Raw genomic sequence first — 25,051 nt, forward strand, 5'->3', positions numbered from 1 at the left:
CTTCATTAGTACATACTGCTTAGGCTAGAATGAAAAGGCTGAATATTGACATTTCAACATATTAATTCATTAAAATACTACCAGAAAAACATTTCTCAACCTAAATCTACCAAGTTGATTTTATGTTGTCACACTGACTGCAGATCAAGGAACAAAGACTCCTGATTACTCTAAACTTACCAGCTATAGCAGTAAAAATTAAATAATCAGAGTAGTGATATAAAGGTGGCACAATCCATGGGATTTCTCTTTAAATATCTGATTTTATTTATAAAAACTTAATTCAAAAGAAGTTAAAGAAATCAGCAACAAAAAACTCCATTCTTGCACCATTTTAATGAATATGCAAAAACGATTTCGAAGTAGACAATATTTTGAACACAGAAATGTTTTTGAGAACTATGTACAATGAAGCAGACAAATCTCATGTGATCTGCACAAGTGATCAATTCACACAGGAAAATCTTTATTGCTTCCTTCTCAAACTCAAGACACAAATGTGCAAGTCATGTTTCTGCAAGCTTTGCACAAGCAGGACAAGTGCTGCCAGGAAGCCAGGCAAATAAGAGCGTGGGCAAAGAGCTGACCTTCCCCACTAGCTGCAGTTCCCACTGAACCTCACAATCACACCGTGGCTGAAGCAAAACCCAGTCAAGATCATAATATGAACACAAAGGATTCAAATACTGTAACTCTATTAATAGGAAAACCGTCCTAGTCAAGAATAGGTGAAAGACACCTTGACACAGACTTCAAAATCCAGAAACAACAATGACCCAGCAGGATTAAAAAAAAAAACAACTGGTATTTGACATACTTTCTGATGCTTCACTTAAGTCTGAGAGGAAAACTGCTCTGATAAAGAGAAATCATCTGTGCAGTAAGAAAGGCAGTAGTCCAAGTGTTCTAATGTGTTAGAAATGCCGTATCTCACATTTCCTTTGACCACTGAGATCAGAAAATAATCCATACAGCAGAAATAGGACTCTATTGTAAGCACACAGTTCTGAAGAGTTAAAATATTTTTTTAGAATTCTTTTTTATTGGAAATTGTCACTTTTCTTCTTCTCCTACTTTTTATAGTATTCAGAACATAATTAGTGATTGGAATTATGATCCACAACAAAGTCAACTATATCCTACTGCAAAGGAAACCTTGTAGTACAGCATATATTGCATCAAAACCTGTTCAGCTGCAGTATCTGTGTCACCTGCAGCCCTGCACACATTCCTACTGCTCATAGTTGGTAATGCCAGGAGTATATTTCTGTATTTTTTTAACTAAAACTCTGTTTCCGAAAAAGGTCTACAGCTGTGTGTTCTCATCATATTAAGAATTTGTCTCTCACTTGAGTGAGCTGTAGCATCTGCTTTTCAGAATTTCTTCCTGCACAGGACTCATCACAGAAACGTATTTTAAGGAAATTACTGCCTCTACAGTAACACAGCCATTTGGTTCACATCCATAAAACTGATCAGTCAACTATGATTGTATGAATATTTATTTACCTGCAGCATTAATACAACCGTCTTTACCACGTTCCACTGAGATTTTCTGCCATCCACTATCACAGTGAATCCTCGGGCTTTACACTTCTCACTAGAAGAAGAAAAACACTTAAAAACCATAAAATTCACTCTAACAAGTGTCATACCACGACTTTGGATTTCAAGCCTCCTGTAAAATGCAACTACATAGCTTTTTTCCTCATAGAAACACTGTCTTACAAACCTTAAGTTTACTTACTTATAAATAACTTCCAATTTTAATGCTCCAGCATATTATTAGATATTCCAAATTAAATTTTTAAGTAGCACTGAAGTGTATCTCATAATACAAGTATTTATTTAAACTGTAGCAACCCTGAAAAGGTCTCATAACTGTTAAGCTCACAAAATCCTCAGAAAAGAGATCAATTTACAGTGTCATAAGGAAGACAAAGGGATGTCAGTTTTCACAAGGTTACTTCTGAATTGGCAAAGATTTGAGGATACATATCACTTTGTGCATGTCCTAATAGGAAACCATCTAAGCATGCTTAAATTCTATCCTTAACAAGTAAGCTAGGAACTGCAGTGAAAAAAAGCCTCTACAGGACACAAGCTTTGTCTACAGATCTACAAGACAGACTATTTTAGACTGCTATCACCTCTTTTTGTTCTAAGAAGGTTTGAGTCTGTGTATACTACAGAAAAAAAAAACAACCCCCCTCGAAAAAAGCACTAAACCAAACACACCCCCCCCAAAAACCACCCAACCCCCCCCCCCAAAACCTGCTGAAAACAGCTGCAAAGCCAAAAGTTCAAAGGTGGTGCTGCTCAAATAAAAAATGGTAGAAAATAGCGAAAACTTTCCTCATTCTCTGTGCATTTCCACAGACCTCTCCAGCTCATTTCAAACTGAAGCTGGCATCAAGGTGCTCACAACAATGGCTGGATAATGTTCAGTGGTGGCAGCAACCTCTGGATATCACCAACAGCTGGGAAGTATTACCTTCCCACAACCAGCACAGGACCATCCAGAAGAGGACTTTAAAGTGAGCCCATGTTTCAACATTAGTTAGCACACTAGATATCATGTCCCAGGTTGAAATTCTTGTGTTGGCAAAGTTATAAGTAAATAAAATCCATGACATTTACATTAGGTAGGAAAGTATTACGTAATCTTTCCCAAATCTGCAGTTACAAAACAAAGCTACTTCTGTAATCTCCTTAGCTTACAAAAAAACAAAGCATGTAACAGTAAGCATTATGTTTCACAAGAAGAAATTAACTGTTATTTATTTCATGTTTAAGCTGAGCTTCATCAAGTATGGGCGGAAGACAAATTCATCTTGGAGTTTAAAAAAAAAAAAGGGGGAGGTGCGGGGAGGAAGGCACTTTACTATTCTGTTAAGGAAAAAATAATTACAAAGTTGGCTGCCAGTCCATGAATGCTTTTGGTTTTAAGGAACCTCTAAGATTACACACATGATTTTTCTGGAAGCAGTCCGAACATTTAGGCTTCATGAGTGCAATGTTTAATCAAAATCAACTCAAAAGGCACACTACTACTGCTTTTAAGAATAAGGTGAAGAGTGTTACTACAGCATCTTGAGACATTACTTCCTTAGACTTACTGGAATCTAGCAGTATCAGCATCTGCTCCTCTACTATTAAACCTATTAAAAACCCTGAAACCCAACAAAACACACAACCAATCAAATTCAGAAGTGACCTACCACTTCTAGAAAGTTCAGCCAATGCAAATGTTTGTATGCAAGTTAAAATAAAAAATAAAAAGCTTGGTGATTTGAGCCACAATAGAGAGAATACAACAAAGGAAGCAAACTTTAGTACGAACAGACAACAGCATAACATTGCCACTATTATTCTTCTTCAGTTCTGAACAGACCTCTCCAGAATCTGAGAATTTTAAATTCCATCAAAGAAGGGCGTAACAGTAGACTTAAACACTAGCAATAAGTTGTCTGAAGTTTTAGGATGGCTTCACACATATACTCCAAAGAAATTCTACCCAAGACACTTTAAGCAGTTACGCCCCTCAAATATTGGACACAGCCAGCCATCCACAGTAGACTGACGATCCCAAACCAGTTGTAGTTACGTCCTATATCATGCACAACTGAATTAAAAGTTAAACATATTAGGTTACCTTACACAAAGAACCGGGGAAAAAAGTAGTATTAATGTTGCTTGGACAGCTATCTGGGTTTGGGACAATATCCCTCCCCTCAGCCCTCTTTTTCCCAAACATTGTTCAGCAGGTTTTCCAGAACAAAAATGAGAAGCGCTTAGGCCAAAAAGTTTGTATTTCCCACTGAAAAACAACACACAAACCAAAATGACAATGATTTTTCCATACTGCCACCAGAGAAGAGAGGTCATTTTTTCCACAACTGACAAACAGAACATTAAATGTGGGAACACTGACTTCACTTTCAAACAGATTTCCCAGTTTCTACTGAGTACAAAGAGCGCTTTGGTTCAGCATTTAGACAGTTATTGTTACACTGATATATGTAAAGACATACATCAGGATGAGACTGTGGAATAATTAATGCTTACTAGAACAAGAATGCCTGCATCTGTTCCGTAAATATGGCCAAATCCTTAAGTCAATGATAGGACTTGTGTGGATGACCATTTGGTATTTCATCACTTTACAAAAGACAACAAGCTGTTTGAAAAACCCTGAAACTTACACAACTAAAACGTTGTGCAGTATACTCATATACCTACTGATGTTGTACTTTTAATTAATTTGAAATTATTCTTTACTGCTCTCTCACCAATCAGAATTTTTTAAAGTCTTATCTACAAAAACAACCCCAACACTGGATCCTTTAACTGTATTTTATAAACATTTATAGATCACAACATGCAAAGTACACTGGATGTCTTTAGTTATGCCATTGTTGTCCAGTTTCCAGAAGAGAAATTTGAAAAGATACAAAAGCAAACATTTATCTGAGAGGCTTCATTTCTTTATAAAGCAGAGGCATAAGAGGAAAAAAAAAATTATGATAAAGAACAATCCCTGGATCTTAAGAAGATAGAAATGCAGGTATCTACACCAGGACCAAAAACTGTCACTGTAAGCTTGCAGTGGCAAATGCACTGAACTTCAGCAATGATTTTACAGCAAGCTATGGACGACAGGATACTCAAGCTGTCATCCAGCACATTTAAACAGTACCTTAACTTTAAACATGAGTCGCTTGCTAACTTCAGTAAGACTGTGTATTTTTAAACTCAGTGCACACTGAAGCTGTACAAGCTACAAAGCTTAGGCACAAAGCACAGAAAGGGCAATAAGCAATGCTGCCTTTGCAAGCTTAGGAGTTTGATTGGAACGGCTCATTAATTTACTTAGCAATTTAAGTGCATGGTCATTAAAAAGAAATTATGAAAAAAGCTATCCCAAGAAAGGAGAACATAAGGACATAAAAGGACATAGACAAGCCTTAGTATATATCCCTTAGCTTATTGGGATGTGTGTTCCTAACTCAGTCAGACAGTATCACATTCTAAACAAACATTTTAGATTAATTTTTAATTTAATTAATGTAAAATTAATTTGGTATAGAAGAGTAAATAAAATTAAAAACAATAGAAAGATGCCTTCTACAACTGCAAAAGAAACCAACCCAGCTCCGAACAGAATGCCTTCCAAATCACCTTGGTATACTCAGAAGGTAGTCTAGTGTGACACTCAGCTCATCCATACTCGTCTGTTCAAGGCATAATGGAATTGTCAGAATGAGGCCACTTCTTCTGTCCTTCCCTCCTGTTTCAGAAAGAAAAAGTAATTTCAAAGTTAATGTGATGACGTTTAAGCAGAAGAAATACTTTGCAGTTAAGTGGTCTCAAACCTCATGATAAAAGCAATCTTTAAACTGCTGTGGAAACCTCAGCTGACATTTCACCTCTCAGCTGTGAAGACTCATGCACCACATGGATATTTAAAACATCATCAGAGCATAGCCCACATCCACAGCTGTCACAATTTTTCATATAATACTTTCAAGACAAACAATACAAGTGTTCCAGAAGCATTATTTTTGCATTTCTAGATTACATTATTAACAAGCATCTCCTAGACCTTCTACACTACCAGCCTATCAGAAACCTAGTCAGCTCCTAAGATGAGCATGTACCAACTGGAGCTCCTAGAAAAGGAAGACTTTTCTAGTCCAACTGACTACTAAAGGGGGATCTTGTACCACACAGACTGCCCATGGCACATACTCTAAACTGGCAGTTCATTCAAACACAGAACAATTTCTAGACCTACTTACAAACAGCTAACAGTCACCTCATTATTAAGACAAATACTTCCGACCAACTTGCCTTAATCTTCATATGTATTTTCAAACCTTTCTGGTAAAAGTTATACGAACAATAATAGAAACAGTAAATTTTAATATATTATCTATTTTATTAAGGGAAAAAACACAACCACAACACACTTAAGCACATGTAGGAGTCAATTACTAAACAATCTTCTCCATATTTTAGAAAAAACTATACAAAGAGAGCTATAATCACAGGTTTATTTGGGTGAAAATGAAGCAAAGTAAATTTCCGTAACCTGAGAAAGAACATCTTTGTTCTCAAACTGTGTTATTCACATGGCTAAAGCAATTTAATTATGCTTTTGGTTCACAAAGTTCTTCAACAGAACTGAAGTTCTGTCTAATCAGTAAGAACAACTTTTTACAGAATAGTAACAGCCGTGCAGAAATAAGCGCACAAGCACAGTCATGCTTGCAGACTCATACACACATGTTGACATAATTTGATAAGAATTCTCCCCATCCATGAGGTGCAGGCAAGATAATGACAAACACTGTTTACACAATATATGTTGGAATCTTAATTGCAACAGGCTTTTTATCCTTGTTTCCAAAGCTGTGCAAACTCTCTAAATTTGGAGTTTTAAAGATCCCCTGACACAGGTATTTTCCACATTTTCATAAAGGACCTACTGCTTTCAGTGGTCCACTGCAGTAGTTGTGTTCCCTCCCTTCCTCCTTTCTGGGAGAGAATTGCTGCTGGAAAACAGCAACACACTTTTTAGTAACTGTAATTCTAAGCGGAAGAATTGAAGAGTGGTGTTGTGTGAGAAAGGACAAATGCACAGATGCTTCTTGCAGAAACAATCTAAAGCAACAGTTATTTACAGACTGTCCACCCTTCTGTTTCTGAATGGCAGAAAGCCTGAAAACTGGAGTGAGGAAGCAGAGAAAAAAGAAAAATACTTGGATTTAAACAGCATTTGCTGAACTGACTAAACAAAACACAACCCAAATCCCAGAAATATAATCTCCTGACATTTCACAAAAAGACTACAATAATTATCTAAATTATTATTTCACGACAAGTCATCTTGTGTAACAACTAACAGGTTTTTCCCCCAGCTTGTAAACACTGCTTAGGAAAGCAACTGAGAGCATCACAAAAGAAAAAAAAAAAAAAGGAAGTTTTTAGTTCATTTTGCACCAAAGTGGTTGTTCAAGGCTTTTGGTTGACTTAGGAGCTTGCCTTTTCTTCTGTGCTATGTGTAATGACCTATCAACAAGAAAGCCACACAGCCATGGATTTCAATTAGAAACCACTGTTTGGCTTCCAGAAAAAGGCAGGATCAACAGTATTTGTACCAATTTAACTCAAAAATGACGAGAGACTTCAGCACTTAAACACTGCAGAACACTTTCCTAAAATATTATTTTTCCAAGTATATGTTTTTAATCAGTAATATATTTTAATTTGTGAAATCATATGGAGTAAAATTGATTTAAAGATACATGATGAACCATTTTGTGTCTGTCAAGTTCCTTTACTCACACTGAAGAACACTAAAAAACCCTGTTGCATCAAGCTTCGTCATTCATTAAATTAAAGCACCCATTAATACTAAACAATTCCAAAAAGATCAAACCTACTTAGAACTACATAGGTCCAAAAGGGTTCCTAGCATTCAAAATGCCATTCAGTAAATTACCTTCCGCTAAGAATGTCTGTATTTCGAAATGGATCAGGCAGCTTTAATAGCAATTTGAAAATGCACTCTAGTTAATGAGAATATCCCCTTACAATATAATGCTGAACAACAACTTACTACAGATCTGCTGTTACTATGAAAGAACTGTCCCAGGCTTTAATGTGAGTTGAGTCTTAGGGAATTGATTGTTTTTAAACAGGAATTGTTAGATTTGCAATTGCTGGAGACGGTGGGCAAATTCAAAGCAAAATAAATGCTATTAACAAAAAAACCAGGTTTCCCTTCTCAGGTGACTGGAGCAGGCTAAACTAGACTAGCTAAAAAAACACACTAAAATAAACTAAATGAGAAGAGTATTTATGGCAACACTTGTCAGTTTTTGAAGTTGGCAAGTGTTCTATAAGTTACCTACCTACACTAGATCAGACAATCGAACACCAAGAACTAACACAGCTATCTATGACAGCAGTGAAACCAGCAGGAGAATGTCATTCACCATTTGAAGTATTCCCTCTCTTTTTTTTTTTTTTTCTGGGATAGGGAAGAGAAAAAGTTACCTCCAACATAAGATTCAAGAAGTTTTAATAAATACAATAATAATTACAGCCTTCCCTGAAATAACTACCTGGCAATAACCAAACCATTGCAATGCATGGCTAATTCTGCTTCCACATGTTTTTATGCTGGAGAAAAAACAGGTGAAAAGGAAGGAAAATTTTTCAATGGAAAATCCTGAAAACATTCACTCCGTATTTCTAAAACCTCAAAAAAAACCCCCAACTAGTAAGGATTATTTTTGGATAGCTACTAAATCATCATTCTCTTACATAAAGACTGAAACTTCCTAACTGCTTTGTGGGTTGAGCTACAGGCTACAGCAAAACCAAATCCTGAACACCAACAGCTTGGCTACTAGATAAAAAGTTCAAGAGATTCTTTTGGAATATGACAAAGCACTAATCAACAATGTATTTCTGTTAAACATCCAGCAAACACAAATAAGAAACTTAAATATCCCATCCAAATTATGCAGGGAGGAACCAGCTGAGTAAAACCGAAAGCGTACCTGAAAGAAAAGCCAATTTTTTCTTCAGAATGGGTAATATTACTGACGCTTCCATTCTACTTCAGATAATTTTTGCAGCTCTGAAACACAAGAAGTTGAAGTTGTCAAGCACGGGAAATCAATTGCAGTGTTTCCAGTGTTACACTTCTGAATTCTTCTGAAGGAAGCATGGAACACTTTAACCAAAATCCAAGATACTGTAAAAACTTAAGATAAACATCTCTGTAGGCTTTTATCCATACAAATATTTAATTAAAGATTCCTTTCTCCTCATTGGGGGCTAAGAAACAGTCCAACCACAAAAACCAAAGCAGAATCTCAACCAAAGACATCAAGATAATTTATATAAAATCCCATTTCCCAACCCTATTAAACTACAATTCATTTACAGGTACATCATCTGTTTGCTCATTCAGATGTAAAATAAATGCAAATAAGATTGCACTTTTGCACAGTTTATCTCATATTACCAAGAATATAATAATTAGCTAGATATGTTATGCTACATTTATGTCAGGACACTGCCATTACCCTGTCATTAGCAGGGCTTCAATTGAAGAAAAACATCCAACAGCCTGAATAACTATGTCCTAACTATAACCTATACCTGGAAATGCTTCTGCTTCTTTTGCCTCCTCCTTACCCTCATGCAATTTTTATTGCACTGTGAACCGCAATTCATCGTGATGAAGCTTTTTTGCTTCATTGACAAATCCGCGGGATGCCTGAACTGCAACCTCCTCTTCCAGCCTACATGAAGTAGCAACTGGCATCTGCTTGTAAGTTTCTGAGGTCATACTTCCACAAATCAATCCAAATAATTAAAAAACCTAATTCTGCACAGAAATATGCAATTCAAGGTATGCGCCAGTATCCAGTCAAAATAAAAACAGATCCAAAATTTTTTTTTTTTCCATTCCAGGACCAGGGCTTCAGACTGCAACCCTGGAATTCTCCCTCTGGATACTTCAGGATGTACACAGAACATTTTTTCCTGGCACGGGGGAAGTTAACTGAATAAAAACTACAAATGATATAGGAAAAAAAACCCAAAAAACCCAACAAATCCAGAGAAATCCAAATAGCCTGAGGTAAAATAGTTATTCCTTTTCATGTTAAAAGAATAAGCTTCATAACAAACAAATAAGGAATTATCATATTATTAAACAGAAAAAAATATTTCAACAGCTTTTTACTGTCTCTTCCTGTTCCAATGTGTAATGTGTCACAATGTTCATTCCCATCTCTTATCCCAAAATCTCCATATTGAAGTGTAATTTTGCCAATTATATAAAATTCACACTTCATGTATTACAGAAGGAAACAAACAACTTTCTGTTCTCTCAGGAAACTGAGTCCCATGACAGCCTGTACTTTGAACAATTACTCAAAAAAGCATTCTATTAAAGCTTCCTGTATGCTTTAGACAAAAACTTGTAGTTGTTTGTTGCATAAAACACAAAATTTGAGAATTACTCAGGCAGTCATTTTTTTCCCTGAAGCCACTCTGTGTACACTTTTAAACTTAGGCAGTTCCCTTTATATTCTTTTTTCCAAGATGTGGAACACATACCTGAATGATTTTTCTCCCTCCTCCCCAAGTTATATTTCCAAATTATTACAAATGCCTCTTTATTATAATCAATGAATGAAGTTCAAACCTACATACAACTTCATTATCTCTGTACTTTCACATAGGAACAAAAGTCTGCATCAGCTTACTGACTCTAGGGAACATGTTTCTCTGCTGTTCTGAAAAGACCTATTTATTTAATATGAAAGCATTGCCTGGCTTTCTGCCACAGTAGTGGCACTGTCCATGGATCAAAATAGTTCTTTTATTCAGTATTTCCTGGAACCAAAAGAAGCATTCTGTTCAGAGCGGAGGGAGGTGAGTCAGACCAATGAGAACAACTGCTGATAATTCCAAACACCTAGTCCTTGTTCCAGAAACTCCTGAAGTTTACACTTACCTCAATTCTGTGAGAGCTAGAAGAAAACTCTCACCAGAGCAGGTTTATCAGAACATGTCAGAAAAAAAAAATCTTCACGTTTAAAAAACAGTCTTAGTGTTAGAATTAAACAGTCTTAGTTTAGAATTAAACTGTCTTTTTTTAATATTGGAAAGCGAAACAATTCCAAGACAGCTGGCATCTACTTTCCAATGGGAGCTACTAAAGGTGTTTTGAAAAGGTACACTGCTTAAAAGCAGATATAAATGTATTTAGACCCACAAAATATATGTAAAGTGTTCAATTCGTTGGAGGAAGACAAAGTGACAGGTTCTTAAAATTGTTCATCAAGCTTTCAATTTAGCATGAGGAAAGAATGATTTGTTGCTCAATACTGTACCACTACTTAGCTGAAAGAAACAGATTCAGTGTCTATGCATCAATAAAAATCCCATTTGGTTTCATTAAACACAGAACAGCTACAGAAGAAAAATGAGGGCACTGAAGAGAACAGATTTCACATGAGGAAAGTGATATACTTCAGGAAGCTGCATTTTATCACTTCCAAATCAAAAGACACAACTTTTATACACTAAAATGTTACAGATATGAAACAAAGAGGTTAAATGTGTTTGTCGAATTTCAGAAACTATTTGAGTGCTGTATACCCACCTGCAATCTACTTTGCCATAATACCATAAAATGCCATATACCAAACTGTAAAACTTGTAGTTCTTTTATTTAACATGCTTCCGGGACACATTCGATGCACATTGAACAACCTCACTGAACCTGTTTAGAATGACATAGGCTTTCAGGTTATTAAATCCATATAGCAATGTCAGTCTGCAACAATGTGTTCATTCTTTTGAAGATTTCCACAGGAAGGTGGCAACACTAAATTCACATAATACTTGTATTTAAAATCTAAATATTTGAAAGGCATTCCAATGATATAGAAAACTCTTTCAATCCCCTTGACAACCAGAAACTAATACTATTTGTGGAGAAAATTCTCTTACATACAAACTTGGATGAAATACATATACATTAAGGAGAGGATGGTAAGTTGGGGAAATAGTGAACAAATAGTTCAAAAAAGTTACAGAACAGGTAAAAATGCAAACAATACTTCAGGCTGCACTCCAACGTGAAATCAAATCACTGCTTGGTAGGATGCATACTCTATCATGTCTAGACTCTGGAACTACTGTAAATTACGTTGTTTTACTCCACACATCTAACATTTCAGAAGTTCTTCCAAAAACAAAAAACCAAACAAAAACAAACAACCCCCTCCAAACAAACACTAAAAAAAATCCCAACCAAAAAAAAATCCCCACCAAAAATAAAAAAAACTCGCACACAATAAGTACTATGTGTAATTCATCAAAGTGCAAAATTTCTGATGAATGGAAAGTATCACCTGCATTTTGTGCTACCCATCTTCATTGTCTTCGAATTAAAAATATTAATAAGAACCAATGTCCAGACACTGTTTAAAACCATTCTAAAAGTCTATTAAAGATGGGGGAAGAGGGACAAGTTGACTAGACAACTGGAAGTAAGATGTCAAAGAGAAGGTGTCCTGCAAGTAACAGGTGTTTTCTTTCTAAGCAACACAGTGGAAACCACTGGTCAAACATATTAACAATCAAAACAAATTCAGGCTTAATGAGAATTAATATTAACATTTTTATTCATGTTTCTTAGACCTGAAACCTTTAATACTCTCACTACATGGTGCACAGTCTTGAAATGGGTTAGTCTGCATATGAGCATCTGTTGCAAGTTTCAAAGAAGGAGTACTTTCTTCATTCCTTTAGCATGTATCTCACAGGAGCATGTAGCTGGTCTGTTAAGCACAGGACTACAAGTAAGAAAAAAAAAATCTGGTTTCTATTCCCTGTTCTGCTATGAAATATACATATGGCTTTCAGCAAGTCATTTATCCTTTTTAGTCTCCATTCAGTTCCTCTGTCTTATTCTCTTTTTACAAGAGTATTGTGATGTTTAATTCATTAATGTTTTTGAAGACTTCAGAGATTAGAAGGAGCTCCACAAATCTGCCTATAAATAACCCAGGAGCAGATGGGCAGTTACATTCTAAACTGTAGCAGCTTGCAAGTCCAGGCAGAAACAATAGCACAAATAACAATAGACATTCTGAACTACCAAAGGAAAAAAGCCTCAGATCATACAGAATGGAAACACTTTTTCTTTTAGGTCAACTTTTGAATTGCAGACCTTCAAAACTAACATCTTCATTCTCTGAAGCCAGCATGCAGGCTTTTTCAGATGCTAACTTCAACCCACAAAGCATTACCCTCTTTTTCCATGAATCAGCTTAAAACAAGTTCACCTGTTCCACACAGAAATAAAATCCACATATAAAAGACAGAGAGAAAGCCGAGTATCACCATTATCTATGTAGATTATTATTTCACCTTCCTTTAAAGTTACATTAAAGGTTGCCATCTCTCCCACAGCAAAGTTGTACAAAGAGAGAACACAAACGAAGGCGTCTCCAGGGCTGATGCCCCAGGGTAATTTCTGAAGCACAAACTTGCCCCAAAATTAGAAAAAGGCTGTAAATATTTATTAGTTAATGCTGTCTTCAATTAAAAGGCACCTGGAACTCGGCTACTCAGCTGGACAGTTTCAAAATAACAATAAAACCTGACAGATGAACATCAGCTTACGTATGCAAATGCAGTATTCGGTTTTTACTCTTTAAGGTATTGTGAGCAGCACTAATAAATATTTAACATTAGAGCCCTCAGGAGAAAAGGTAACTCCAGATATTTAAAGAAGATCGAGTTTTTTGCTTTTTCAACCACTTTAGTATTTTTAATTTTTTTACTATCTGTAAAAACTGTCCAGAAAAAAACCACAGAAGTTTCATGTCTGAAGTTGTAAACATGTCTGAAGTTGTAAACAACAAAAATATTCCTGATCTTCTGTAACCTGCTAATTCACACTAAAGAAGTCAGAAAATGAAAAACACAGACTGAGTAATTTCATGAGCATGTAAGCTTCTTTAATTTTAAAGCAAGATGCAACCATACAATGCCATTTCCATTACACACGCACTGTGAGTACTCTAACTCAGCAACTTGCCACGGCAGTTCAATGCACAGACTGAAAATGTGCTCTGACTTGGGTTAAAGCTGAGGTTAACAGTGTGCTAGGCCATGATCCAAAAGCACATTGTCACAGCCACAACGGATTTAAGCTTGGAAAAATTCCAATTCTATTCCATTTTCACCTGAAGGTTCAAATCTTGTCTTCTAACTAAAGCTAATAACAGACTTCGGAAGAACTGTCTGTTAACTACTTCCTTTATTTAACCCATCTTCCATGTTCATTTCCCACCCTTTTTCAACCCATCAACAATTCTGTGAAAAGTGAAATAAAAAGATGAGCAACAAAAGGAAGTGATGAGCAATACAATGAATAGCAAACCAGCAAATGGAAAACAAGTGAGTAAGAGGTTATGCCATCTGAGAAGAAAAAGACATTGTGTGTCTGAGTTCTAACTTTGATCACAGTCAACTATTCATTTCACACAAGGGCAGAGCTTTTCCTCCGACTTCAAGCAAGTGACAGAGGGGGAAAAAAGGAAGAGTACGAAGCACAGAAACAATGTAACTAGGGATGCACAGTAACACCTGCATGTACAGCTGTGAAACACAATACCAACACCTCACTCTTTCCATACAACAAGGTCAGCCACAGGATACTGTGCGGCAATGAGCACACTCTCAAAGAACAGCACTCCTTGGGCTCACTGGCCATGTTCAGAGAGCAAACTTGCCCAGGACACATGCAGACCTTCATAACAATGCTACAACATGCGACATCAAAGATGACAGCTTGCTAGAGTTTTCTGCCCTTTCCAGCTTCAGTCCAAGCCAAACACACGGTCTATGTTAAGTTGTAGCAGTTTTCAAGCCTTTTTAATCTAGAATAGTAGAGAAAATAAGCCACAGGTTTTGGATGCATCTTCACATTCCCTTTTCTGCCACATTTTTACAGTGAGAGACACCATTTACCTTCCTGCACACACCACAGCTTGCCCACCAGCAACAGAAGACCAATCTAGCTCATACCCTCCTTCCTTTACAACAGACAGCCGAACCAGCAGAAGTTGCAGTCATCTGGTATAGTCCCATCTCACTTAACACTCTGAAGTGTTAGAATTGAATACCACAGAAGACATAAAATGATGCAAGTTGAGAGGCTGCTTCTTCCACCACTTTCTACATAGCAATAGGTCAATTGAAATGCTATGTTCAAAGCACAGCTGAGACACTTTCTCTTCCTCATCCCACTTTGCTAAAATTCATTAAAAGAAAATTCTCCTTTTTAGGTCTTAAGATTTTCCTTAGTCAGAAGTCACATGGAAATAATACAGAATCATACAGATTGCAAATTCTACCACAAAAGCACTTTGTGAGGTTAGGGGGAAGAAAAAAAACCTACGAATAGTAAAATAAAATTACAAACTCCTCTCCTAGCTCCCTCTCCTTAAAAAAAAAACCAAAACAACCCAACAAACAAAACAAAACCAACATACAAGTCACAAGTGTTTGGAAAAATGAATACCTTATCACCAGGTCTTTAAGGAACTGTCTAAAACCAGTTCGTGATGAAAGATCAGAAAGCTCCTATGCCTTCAGTACTTCATTAAATGAACTAGGACAGTGGGTGGAATGAAATTGGACAATCCAGGCCGTGGGCAGCCAAGTCAAAAGACAAACAGCTGTACTGATGAGTGCAACTGTTGGCAGTCCAGAACAAATGAAAACCACTTTCCTCTGGGGTGCAAGACTAGAACTTCTTGTTCTTTCTGCAATATTCTTATATAAGAAAACAATCTACCACTTCATAACAATACACATATTTGGCATTGGTTACAAGTGCATGTGGCTCAGGGCCTCAGGATTCATTTCCCAGCTCAGTATAGTGACACTCGACTGAGGGGAAGCAAAAAGAAATGCTCCATGACACTGAAAGCCATCTCGAGTAGCAGGGTATGAAAGGGAAAGGTACTGTTTGAAAGGGTGAGTCAGGTAGGGTGTGCAGACAAAACTGCAGCAGACACAAAAGCAGTCATCCTTTTGGAGTGGAGAAAACTGATCAAAACAAGATGACAGTGAAGAAAGGGCAAATAAAAAGACTATTTACAAATCCCTAAAACTCTGGGTTTGATACCTGACCAAATAGTTACCAGCCCAATAGTAAGATTTTGTGTGGACCTTGAAACACTGAACAATTTCCTCTGCCCAAAAGGAAAAAAAAAATTTAAATTAAAGTTGTGTGCTCCCCTGTCCTCACTGCACAATACACAAAGTATCCATGATGAGGGTAATAATAAAAATCCCTTCAATAAGAAATATGTAACTTGAAAATTTTGTTAATGTTAACCAAACATGAAAGAACAAGAGATTGAGATATACCAGATCTGTTCACATATCTTGTTCAAATATTTCAGAAATCCATTAATTCACTGCTCTACACAGTAAAAATAATTATCTAAGATGTCCTTAAATTAGAGGGTGCAGGAGAAATAGATCTTAACTTTCACAGATGTCTTCAGCTTTTGTACTCAGATTAAAAGTTCTGAACATTTCAACTGCAAATCACAAATTCTATTGGCCACAGCAACCACCTGCAGTAATCAACAGCACCTCTCCCTCTCTCCTACTCCTCAAAATAAAACATGTAGCCTTCCACTACCAATAAATAAATCAATAATAAATGGTCACATGCTTCAGAGAACATAAAATCAAGTTCTCTAAGCTGCTCCCTGGAGCATCCTGCATAGATGCAACACTCATACATTTACCAATTATACTATTTTTTAGGGTCAAGTGAGACTGCAGAATGAAAGAATTAGCAAACAGAACACCAGCAGAGAGAAAACAGACAACCTGCATTGAGGGTATACTTATTAGAGAGAAAACATGACTTTTGCCAACACCAAAACGTAGATAATTCTCAGCAACTTTCATCTATGTATTATGTGTCCATCCTGATCCTTTCCCTCAAGAATGGGCATTTATTTTCTCAAGTTCAGCCACAGGCATCATTTAGTGACCCAAACATCAAGCTAACATCAAATCCATTTACTTACTCTTAGAACACTTTTTTTTTTGGCTTTACTTGGTCTGGTCAACACAGCCTTCATGACACCTCACTAAGAACACCTCTCAAATACAACTATGCCAACACCATAGGAATTTATCTTGGCTCTGAATTCTCAAGTACCTACTGCATCTATCTTGCTTGAATTATTGTTTCTGCAAAGCCCTAAGTCATACCTTCATCGCCTCTTAACTATTGTAATTTCCTTCTTAATGGGTTCTTTATGTCCCAGCATTCCAAACTTCAGCTTGTCCAAAATGCAGCAGTTCATCTTCTCACCTAGAAACAGGAAAACAACACTCCAGATTGATTTTCATTTGCTTCCTTGTTGAGTTTAGCATCTGCTGTAAGGTTATCCTCACTTCAAAAATCTCTCACTCTTACTTAGTCTGAAGAGCAAAAAGCTTTGCCAATACATTTTTCTGCTTGCTCAATCAAGGTTCTCAAGTCTCTCATTTATCTTCCAGCACAAGCTTATCAACACCATCAGAGCAGCAACAATTACCTTGATGCTATTACAACTTCCTTCCTTACTCTCACCCACTACCACAGAACCCTCTTAAAAGTAGAATTCACTCATCTCCAGTCTTATGCTTAAACATCCTCTAATACATCTGCAGACACTCCTTTCCTTGTGAGACACTACCACTACATGAGACACAGTAATGCAAGCTGCACTGTGAGCTGCATGGCCAACAATGTAATTTAACTTTAATATCAGCTTTCTTTATGTTATAGAGCCTTTTAAAGATTTTTTTTTTAAAGTCCCAAAAGGAAAACAAAGTAAAGCAGGTAAGTTAAAGAAGGCATGAGTTAAAGCCTAAGTAAGTTTTTACAAAACCAACTGCAAAGATGTTGCTCTAGGCAGTATATTCACCAGTATCAAAGCTTCACAAGAACCAAATATAATGCATGAAAATTAAAAAGATTTATTTTTGGAAGAGACCTATCTTACTTACCATTGGTACTGGAATGCAAAACTGCCTGCTAAGGTTACAAGTTTGAGCTCCAGATCCCGGGTTCTGTAAATTTAAATAAAAAGGATTTGACCGTATTTTTTGATTTTGCTACTCAATCTAAAAATTTATTTCCTTGGAGGTTGAAAACAAGGGTTTCTTACAGAGCTACATGACAGGGGAGTCAACATTTCCATTGTATATTCACAAGTACTAGTAAGCTAGGCATTTGAGTTTAGTGGGACAGCAGGAATCCTGCACTTTTCTACCGAAACATATGGTAGACATCAACATTGTTTATAGTAAGCAGGCAATGCTCCTGAGGCAGCACCGGAAGCAGCGGGAAAGTAACAAGAACCAGAATCCCTGTAGTATGCTCTCAATCAGAGGTAACCCACACAGAGTTTTAGGCTAAACTGAAAATACAACAGTGTTAGTAGTTTTTTTGTGAAGAGGAAGAAGGTATTCCTACAAAATTACTCACTGTTATAAAATTTAAAAAGGCAAAGAGTAACTTGGATAAGAAAATAGAAGTACTCCCTCTTTGTGTTAGAAGATACGGAATTAACATGTAAGTACCAAACATTAAATCCCAGCAAATGTTTTAAGACTTGCATGAAATCTTGTAACTTGATCAAATTCTACCCATGAAACGAAACCCAACAACAAAACCCAAAAAGTTCAAATTAGAATATACTGTGTAAAAGGCAAAGTCAAGATGACAAACACACTTCACTGGTTTTACAGTAATTCTGACAGATCAGTCATTACAGTAGTCTAACTCACAGTTTTAAATTAAAAACACCCTTCTATTAATGGAAGTTTTCTAGTCAGCCTCGAAAAGATGGGAGAGAAGGCAAGAGGATGTACCTCTAGATCAGGAACAAAAATACAAATAGCAAGTCCTTGAGAAAGCTTAAGTAGAGACACACTGGAAATCCTGCAACATCATTTCCAAGCCTACTTTATCAGAAGCTGCATATTGAAGGTGTTTTGTACTTCCCCACCCAATCATAGTCACTGGGGAATAAAGGTACTCCTCTTTGTAATCTATTCCTAAAGATTCTTGACAGGTAGCACTGCATTAAAGTTCTTACAGAAATTCCTCCGGTTTCCCTTCCTACTACCACTCCCAAGCAACAGCCAACTGAAACTGAGGTGAACTTCACCTGACTCCTTTATTCTGTTGACAGAAAACAACAAAACTATGTCAATTTCCCCTGTTTACATAAGCTTCACTGAGAAACTCGAATCCACGGCCAATTTAGAATTATACCCTACAATTTAACAAGACATCCAGTTTTCCTTATGCTAAATATTCTTAAAAGAAATTTAAAAATACATCTATTTCTTTCTCTTAAAATTGTATTTCTAGGAAAACTAACGTTACTGATCAATTAAACTTCAAACAAAATATCATCTATTAGCATACCACCCCAGGAAAAAGTCAGCTGAGATGATTTTACAGGATTCTTCAAGCAGCAATCTATGACGTAAAGAATTGTGCAAAATCCTAAAATCCACCCCTAAAAACCACATTGTAATTGCTCCTAGTTTTGGTGGGAGATTTTCACAGAATCACAGGGTTATTAAGATTGGAAGGGACCTCTGGAGAGCATCTATTTGGATGGTTCCAATGGAACCCCATTTGGACACATTCCTGTGTAACCTGCTGGTGGAGACCCAGCCTCGGCAGGGGGTTTGGATGTCTCCAGAGAGGGAGACTCCACAATCTCCCTGGATAGCCTGTTTCAGTGCTCTGCCTCGTTGCTTTTCTCCTGACAGAGCAAAGCATGATCAGCACCTCACCAAGCAGCAGGCCTCACTGAGCAAGCTTCAGTTCTATTCTGTAGTCCACCTTCCCCCTTTTCTCTCTTAAGTTTCTGCTTGGTACAGACAATGGCATTAGGACTATAAATGCTCTCATTCAGATAAAGGAGAACCCTTATTAACACAGTAATTAATAAGCATCAGTAATCTCACAATGTAGAAACACTATTTATTATTTACAATACACTGAATCTTAGCAGGCAATGTCACAAAAGGGAAAAAACCCAGTATTTTCCCATCACAGTGAATTTTACTGCATGAACAAAGTCAAGATCCAATTGTTAGGACACCGCAGACACTGCAATACTAAAAATGGAGAGGACCAATATTTCCTTTGGGATGCAGAAAGATGAGCGAGAAACAGACAAAAGCAGCTATTAATGCCTATCGACATAAGCCTCACCAATTTTGCTCACTAAAAAACTTTTAAAAAGTCAAAAAAAATAAAGAACCACTCTCCCCTATCTCTAATCTTGCTTCCATACACTCGTTTAAGTTCTTTAACAAAAACAGTGCTTTAGAGCATCACCTTCGTACAATTTCCTGGCTAAAAAGCTCTGCTACGGGGTAGCAAGGGACACTACAATTATGGGGGAGAAGGCAAAACTGCTGGACAATAGACCTGTCAAAAAATCAAAGAAAGGGTAACCACAGCTACGAGCAACCACGTCTTCAGCAGTGAATCAGCTTCCCGGCCAGGCAGCGCTTCCAGAAACCCAGGAGCGCCCGACGCCGCGGCAGTGACACGGCCGTGACTCGTCCCCAGCCGGCCGCCGGCCTGACCGGCGGCCACGTACCGCGAAAATCCCCACCAGGAGCCGAGCGGCTCCGCGATCCAGGGAGCCGACTCCCGCCCCGGCTGCCTCTGGCTCGCTCCCCTTGCCCGAACGCCTCTCCCTCCTTCCCGAGCCTGCCGTGACACCCGCGGCGGGGCCCGCCGGGAGGGGCCGCCGCCCTCCCGCGCCCGCACAAAGGCAAAAGCTCCACCGGCGGCGGCCACTCGGGAGCCCCCCTGGGAAACCCCCCGCCGCCGCCGCGGCCACGTATGTAGCGGCGGCACGAACAATGCCCGAACCTGTTGCGCGGGTTCCCCCGGGCCGCGCCGACCCGCCGTGCCCCCGGCACACGAGTGGCCAGTGGCACCCACAGCGGGGCAGCGAGCGGGGCGAGGGGCGAGCTCGCAGCCGGGGGCTGCTCTGCCGCACGGCCCCGCCACCGCCGCCCCCGGCACAGCGGGGCGCCCCGCGGAGCCAACGCCGCCGCCGCCCGGGAACAAAGCGCGGCCAGGCCGCAGGGCCTGCGCCGCCCTCCGCGGGGCTGGGGCCAGGGCAGAGCCGCTCCGGAGCGCGGGTACTCACCCGATGCGGCGCTGCGGGTGCCCGGGCTGGGACGACGCGGGGCGGAGCCTGGACCTGCCCGCTCCGGCCGGGCTGCGGCGGCTAACCTCGGCCGCCTCGCACCGCCTCGCTCGCCCGGCGGCAGCCCCTGGGGACGGGGGCGGCTCCGACCCCTCCTCCGTCGGCAAGGAGACGGCGAGCGCCGGGCGCTGGCGGGCCCGCCCCCGCTCCGCTGCCCTCGCTCAGCGCCGCCCCCGCCCGCGGAGCCGCGGTACCGCCCGCCCGCCCCGCGCGGAGCCGCCGCGGCCGCTCGCCCCGCCCCGCCCGGAGACAATGCGGCCGTACCGAGCGCTGCGCCCGCAGGCCGCGGCCCCGCCCGGCCCGGGGCCCGCAGACACGGAGGGTCGTGATAAATACCCAGCGCGGGACAAGCGGGAGTCTGTCCGACTGCGGAGTTTTTATCACTGGCAGCCGTGTTAAGATAACAGTACTCTCGCTCTGCTCTTCGGAGACACGCTGTGCGTGCTGAATGAGAGCACAGCGGCTCACAGGTGAACGCTGGGAGTACCTCAGGCAGGTGTCGGCTGTCCTTCGCCACCAGCGTTTCAGCACTCGTGGCATATCCTGATACCAGAATATCCTGAGTTGGAAGGGACCCACGAGGATCATTAAGCCCAATTCAGCACTGACGTGTGTTTTGTTTCCCCTCCAATGGCAGATAATAACCCATTGTCTGTCTCAGCTCCTGGACAAACACCCTAAAACTCTGTCATGCCAAGATTAAAATAATACAAGCAAAAATGCAGAAAGAAATGCTGTGAAGAAGGCTGGCTGGGACACTTGCCTTGGATTCAGCTTAACTACTCTAGGACAGGTTGCAGTCTTAAATCTCCTGGCTGAATACATCATTAGGCTACGTAATTGCTCTTAAAGAAATTGGCTTCTGCACACTCTATCTTAACCATAATTTTGCTCTTGGTTTTTCCAGAACGATTGAATATAATTTACTGAATCTTATTCCGAATATGACAAGTGTCTCACGGAGGCTGCAACTGCTTCGTTTCTTCTCTCAAAACAAGAGTTTGCAGAACCACCTCTGTTCACCGCCTTTCCTGGTTGCTGTCCAGTCAACATCTGCTGCAGCCATTGCCCTCACCGTCACCATCGGGGTATGCCTGTGGTACTGACCTCATCCCTGGCCTCTTCTAACTCAGAAAGCTGTCCCTCTCTCAGCCACACCACCCACCAGACATGCAAAAACTAAAGATATTGTCATTCAAATTTGAATTTGGGGAGGCACATCAGCCAAGGCCTGCCAGCCTTGAGAACATACCTTCTCTGTTGGGCCTTTCCTGGAAGAATACTTAAAACAGCAGCAGCAAAGAAAGAGAAAGAGCAAAATTACTTCCTTCACAGCCTGTAGAGATACAGAGATAAACCATCTTCATCAGTTTCCCACAAAAAGTAATTGCTGTAGAGAACCAAATAAATTATTTTTTACTTTATTAAAAGAGGAAAACTTTAGCAGTATTTTAAGTGTGTTCACTAATGATTTAAGAATGTGCCAGATAGAACTTTTAGATCACTCTTCTAAATTTATGCTTATTGCATTCTTGTGGGCAAAAGGTAAGATAATAGAAGCTTTCACTATTCATCAATATTTACTTGAGATCCCTTAGGCTGTATCTTTGTAAGCTCTGACTGTAGGACAAACAGTATTTCAGAACTCTACATAAGTGATCTGATGCCCAACACGTGAAAATTTCAGTGGGACTCGCTGACACATATATTTAATCTTTAAAAGGACCAAGACAAAAATCAACAAAGGGAGAAGTACAGCTGATTGTCATGTGTGAATTTCTCTTTATTTTACATGTCTAAGATCCTTCATAGTGTAGATATTACATTCTGTGTACCATACCTATCACATAGCCTATACAATAAAGGAACATGCACCCGTTTAAATTGGGTGGTTTTGCTTTGGTTTGTGGATCTCAAATTTTTAGTACACATGAACTCATTAATCCTAATAAATTTTCTTAAGGTTACTTTTGGGAGAGGAGAGGAGCGGGAGAGAGAGAAGAAGAGGGAGAAGGAAAGGAATTCAGGCCAAAAGGACATAGACCCTATTTCTCCATTTTTCTTGTCTCAACTGGAATCTCTTCTCAAGGACAGAACAAGGCTTCTCCTGCAGTGCCTTCCATAGGAGAGAGTTACCCAAAAGTCACTCTCATTTGTACTCTGGCTGGAGATGTGCTGGTTTAAGTATAACAGTGTTGCAACAGGTTTTCTGACTTTTCCATGCATACTCTGCGGAATGAGTTGCCAGGACAGAATCTGACATAATTAATTTGTTTAAGGTCATACCATCAGTTTAGAGTTGTAGTTAATTGCCTTTTCTGTGCAAACTGCCAGTAGGAAGAAATCACAGTATCAAGGATCCATTTGATTAAAATGACCCTTAATATATGGTGTTATTCTCCAGCAGCTGTGCCAGATTAACTCAAATACAAATGAAAGCAAATAGGCTGAAACATCCTGAGCTTTGGGCACTGTGCTGCATGCCAGCACAACAGAGCCTTTGTTACAAGGCAGAGCAGTGCTCTCACAACAGAGTTAGTGCTTCCAGCTTCAGTGGCTGCACTTCTAGAAAAATCAGCCTTCAAAGAAAAACTAACAAAACCCCCCTACACTTCTACTGGACACCAAGTATGTTATGTTGGGTGCTTGTGCCATACCACTGAGCAGGTTTGGCGGGATGTCTGCAGCATACTCTGTCTCCTGATGGCTCAGTCTGGTGACAGTGATCTCAGGTGCCCCCAGATGTGACAGGGCCATCCTGTGCAGCACCCCACAGGCCTGTAATACACCTTCACTCTTGCTCCACTTGCCACTGGGCACAGGGAGGTGCTGCCAGGCGCAGCCTTGTACCTGGTGGGCTGGAAACCCTCCACCTGGAGTGATTTACCTTGCTGCCTTGCTTGTTATTTCCTTCCACATCTCCTTGCAACAGATAGGCAATTGTTTTTACTTGTAGCACAAAAATGAATGTGAGCAGTTAAGTTAATGTAAGCCAGCATTATCCAGTATATTGGCTAGAGATGTAACTTATGGAACAGGCCAATTCATAAAAGGCATATACAGAAAATAAGCAAATGACTATATGCAGGGGGATTAGTATAGGCTGGCAGCAATGAATTGTAAATAAAATCTGTAGAATGTTTTCTATATGGAGCTTTCTGATCATAATGAGATGGTGTCATCATATTCATGGGTAAGCAGCAGAGGGATCTACTACTTTAAAACCTTACGTATTTGTCATACAGCCAGATTCATGTTGGAAAAACAGTGGGAAAGCCCTTTCTATGTTAATAAACAGTATCAGGAAGTTTGGGAAGTGAAAGTGACAGAAAAATACAAGCATTCAGTGCACATTCAAAACATCACAGAAACAAACAAAAGATCTGCAGAATTTAGTACATGAGCTACCATTCACTGGCTTCTGAAGGTAAGCCTCACATTTACCTATTAGCATTGAGATAGGAAATGCCCCTTTAAACACAAATACTAGGTTTTAATCCTGAACTGAGGAGTGATTGTTTCTTCTGAAACAATTACAACAAAGCCTTAAATTGTGCGCTTAAGAGAATCTGAAACTCGAGTCCCAAATGGCCCAAACCCATGAGATTTCATTTACTGACTAGCACAGGCTGAAAGCCTGGCACTCTGTGTAGGCAGCACCTAGCAGGTTTTGAAGGATCTGTTTTATTGCGCTCATACTTATCAAAGGGCGTGTAAAACAATATTTTAAATAGCTTGCCCGTAATTTTGAAGTTCTTCAATTATATATAAAAAAAGATAAAGCCTTCATTATATAAAGGTATGAGTGACATGCCTGTAATGAGATACAGCATATGAAACTTTGCAAGATTCTGAAGAATCTGGAGTGTTTTGTGAGTTTTTTTCACATGCTTCTTAGTGCTCAGGTAGAAACAATCAAGTATCCCCTGATCTCATTGTATCCTTCCAAGTACTAGAGGCTGTTGGATTGTGCTTCCTGCAGCAAACTCGAAGTGACTTTTATTGCTTTCTTTAATTACTTTTTATTTTCTATGAAATACAGTCTTCATAACTTGGTCTTTCTTGTATAAAATAAAATAAAATACAAGCCTAAGGGCTGCATTTCCTGAGAAATATTTGAAAGGATGCAAAGCTATCTGTGGTCAGTATTTTGCTGCTCAGATTTCTTAAAT

General features: G+C 39.3%; 1 protein-coding gene across 8 annotated transcripts in view; it reads right to left on the bottom strand.

Moving 5' to 3' along the window:
* Positions 1-20,981, bottom strand: part of SESTD1 (SEC14 and spectrin domain containing 1) — a 51,609-nt gene extending 30,628 nt beyond the window's left edge. Inside the window, exons 1-7 of one of the 8 annotated variants that reach the window (XM_039555030.1) lie at positions 20,820-20,980; positions 17,635-17,697; positions 16,852-16,954; positions 11,198-11,317; positions 8,574-8,653; positions 5,182-5,290; positions 1,510-1,600 (exon numbers count right to left, since the gene is read on the bottom strand). In XM_039555030.1, the coding sequence (XP_039410964.1) occupies positions 1,510-1,600; positions 5,182-5,290; positions 8,574-8,628 (255 nt within the window). In that variant the 5' untranslated portion in view covers positions 8,629-8,653; positions 11,198-11,317; positions 16,852-16,954; positions 17,635-17,697; positions 20,820-20,980. Of the gene's footprint in view, positions 1-1,509; positions 1,601-5,181; positions 5,291-8,573; positions 8,654-11,197; positions 11,318-16,851; positions 16,955-17,634; positions 17,698-20,536; positions 20,627-20,819 lie in introns of those variants that run through there. The other 7 variants (XM_039555036.1, XM_039555029.1, XM_039555031.1 and 4 more) reach the window with 7 other exon arrangements.
* Positions 20,982-25,051: the final 4,070 nt, after the last annotated feature.

This window comes from Corvus cornix, chromosome 7, assembly GCF_000738735.6.
Source record: "Corvus cornix cornix isolate S_Up_H32 chromosome 7, ASM73873v5, whole genome shotgun sequence".
Classification (NCBI taxonomy): Eukaryota; Metazoa; Chordata; class Aves; order Passeriformes; family Corvidae; genus Corvus; species Corvus cornix.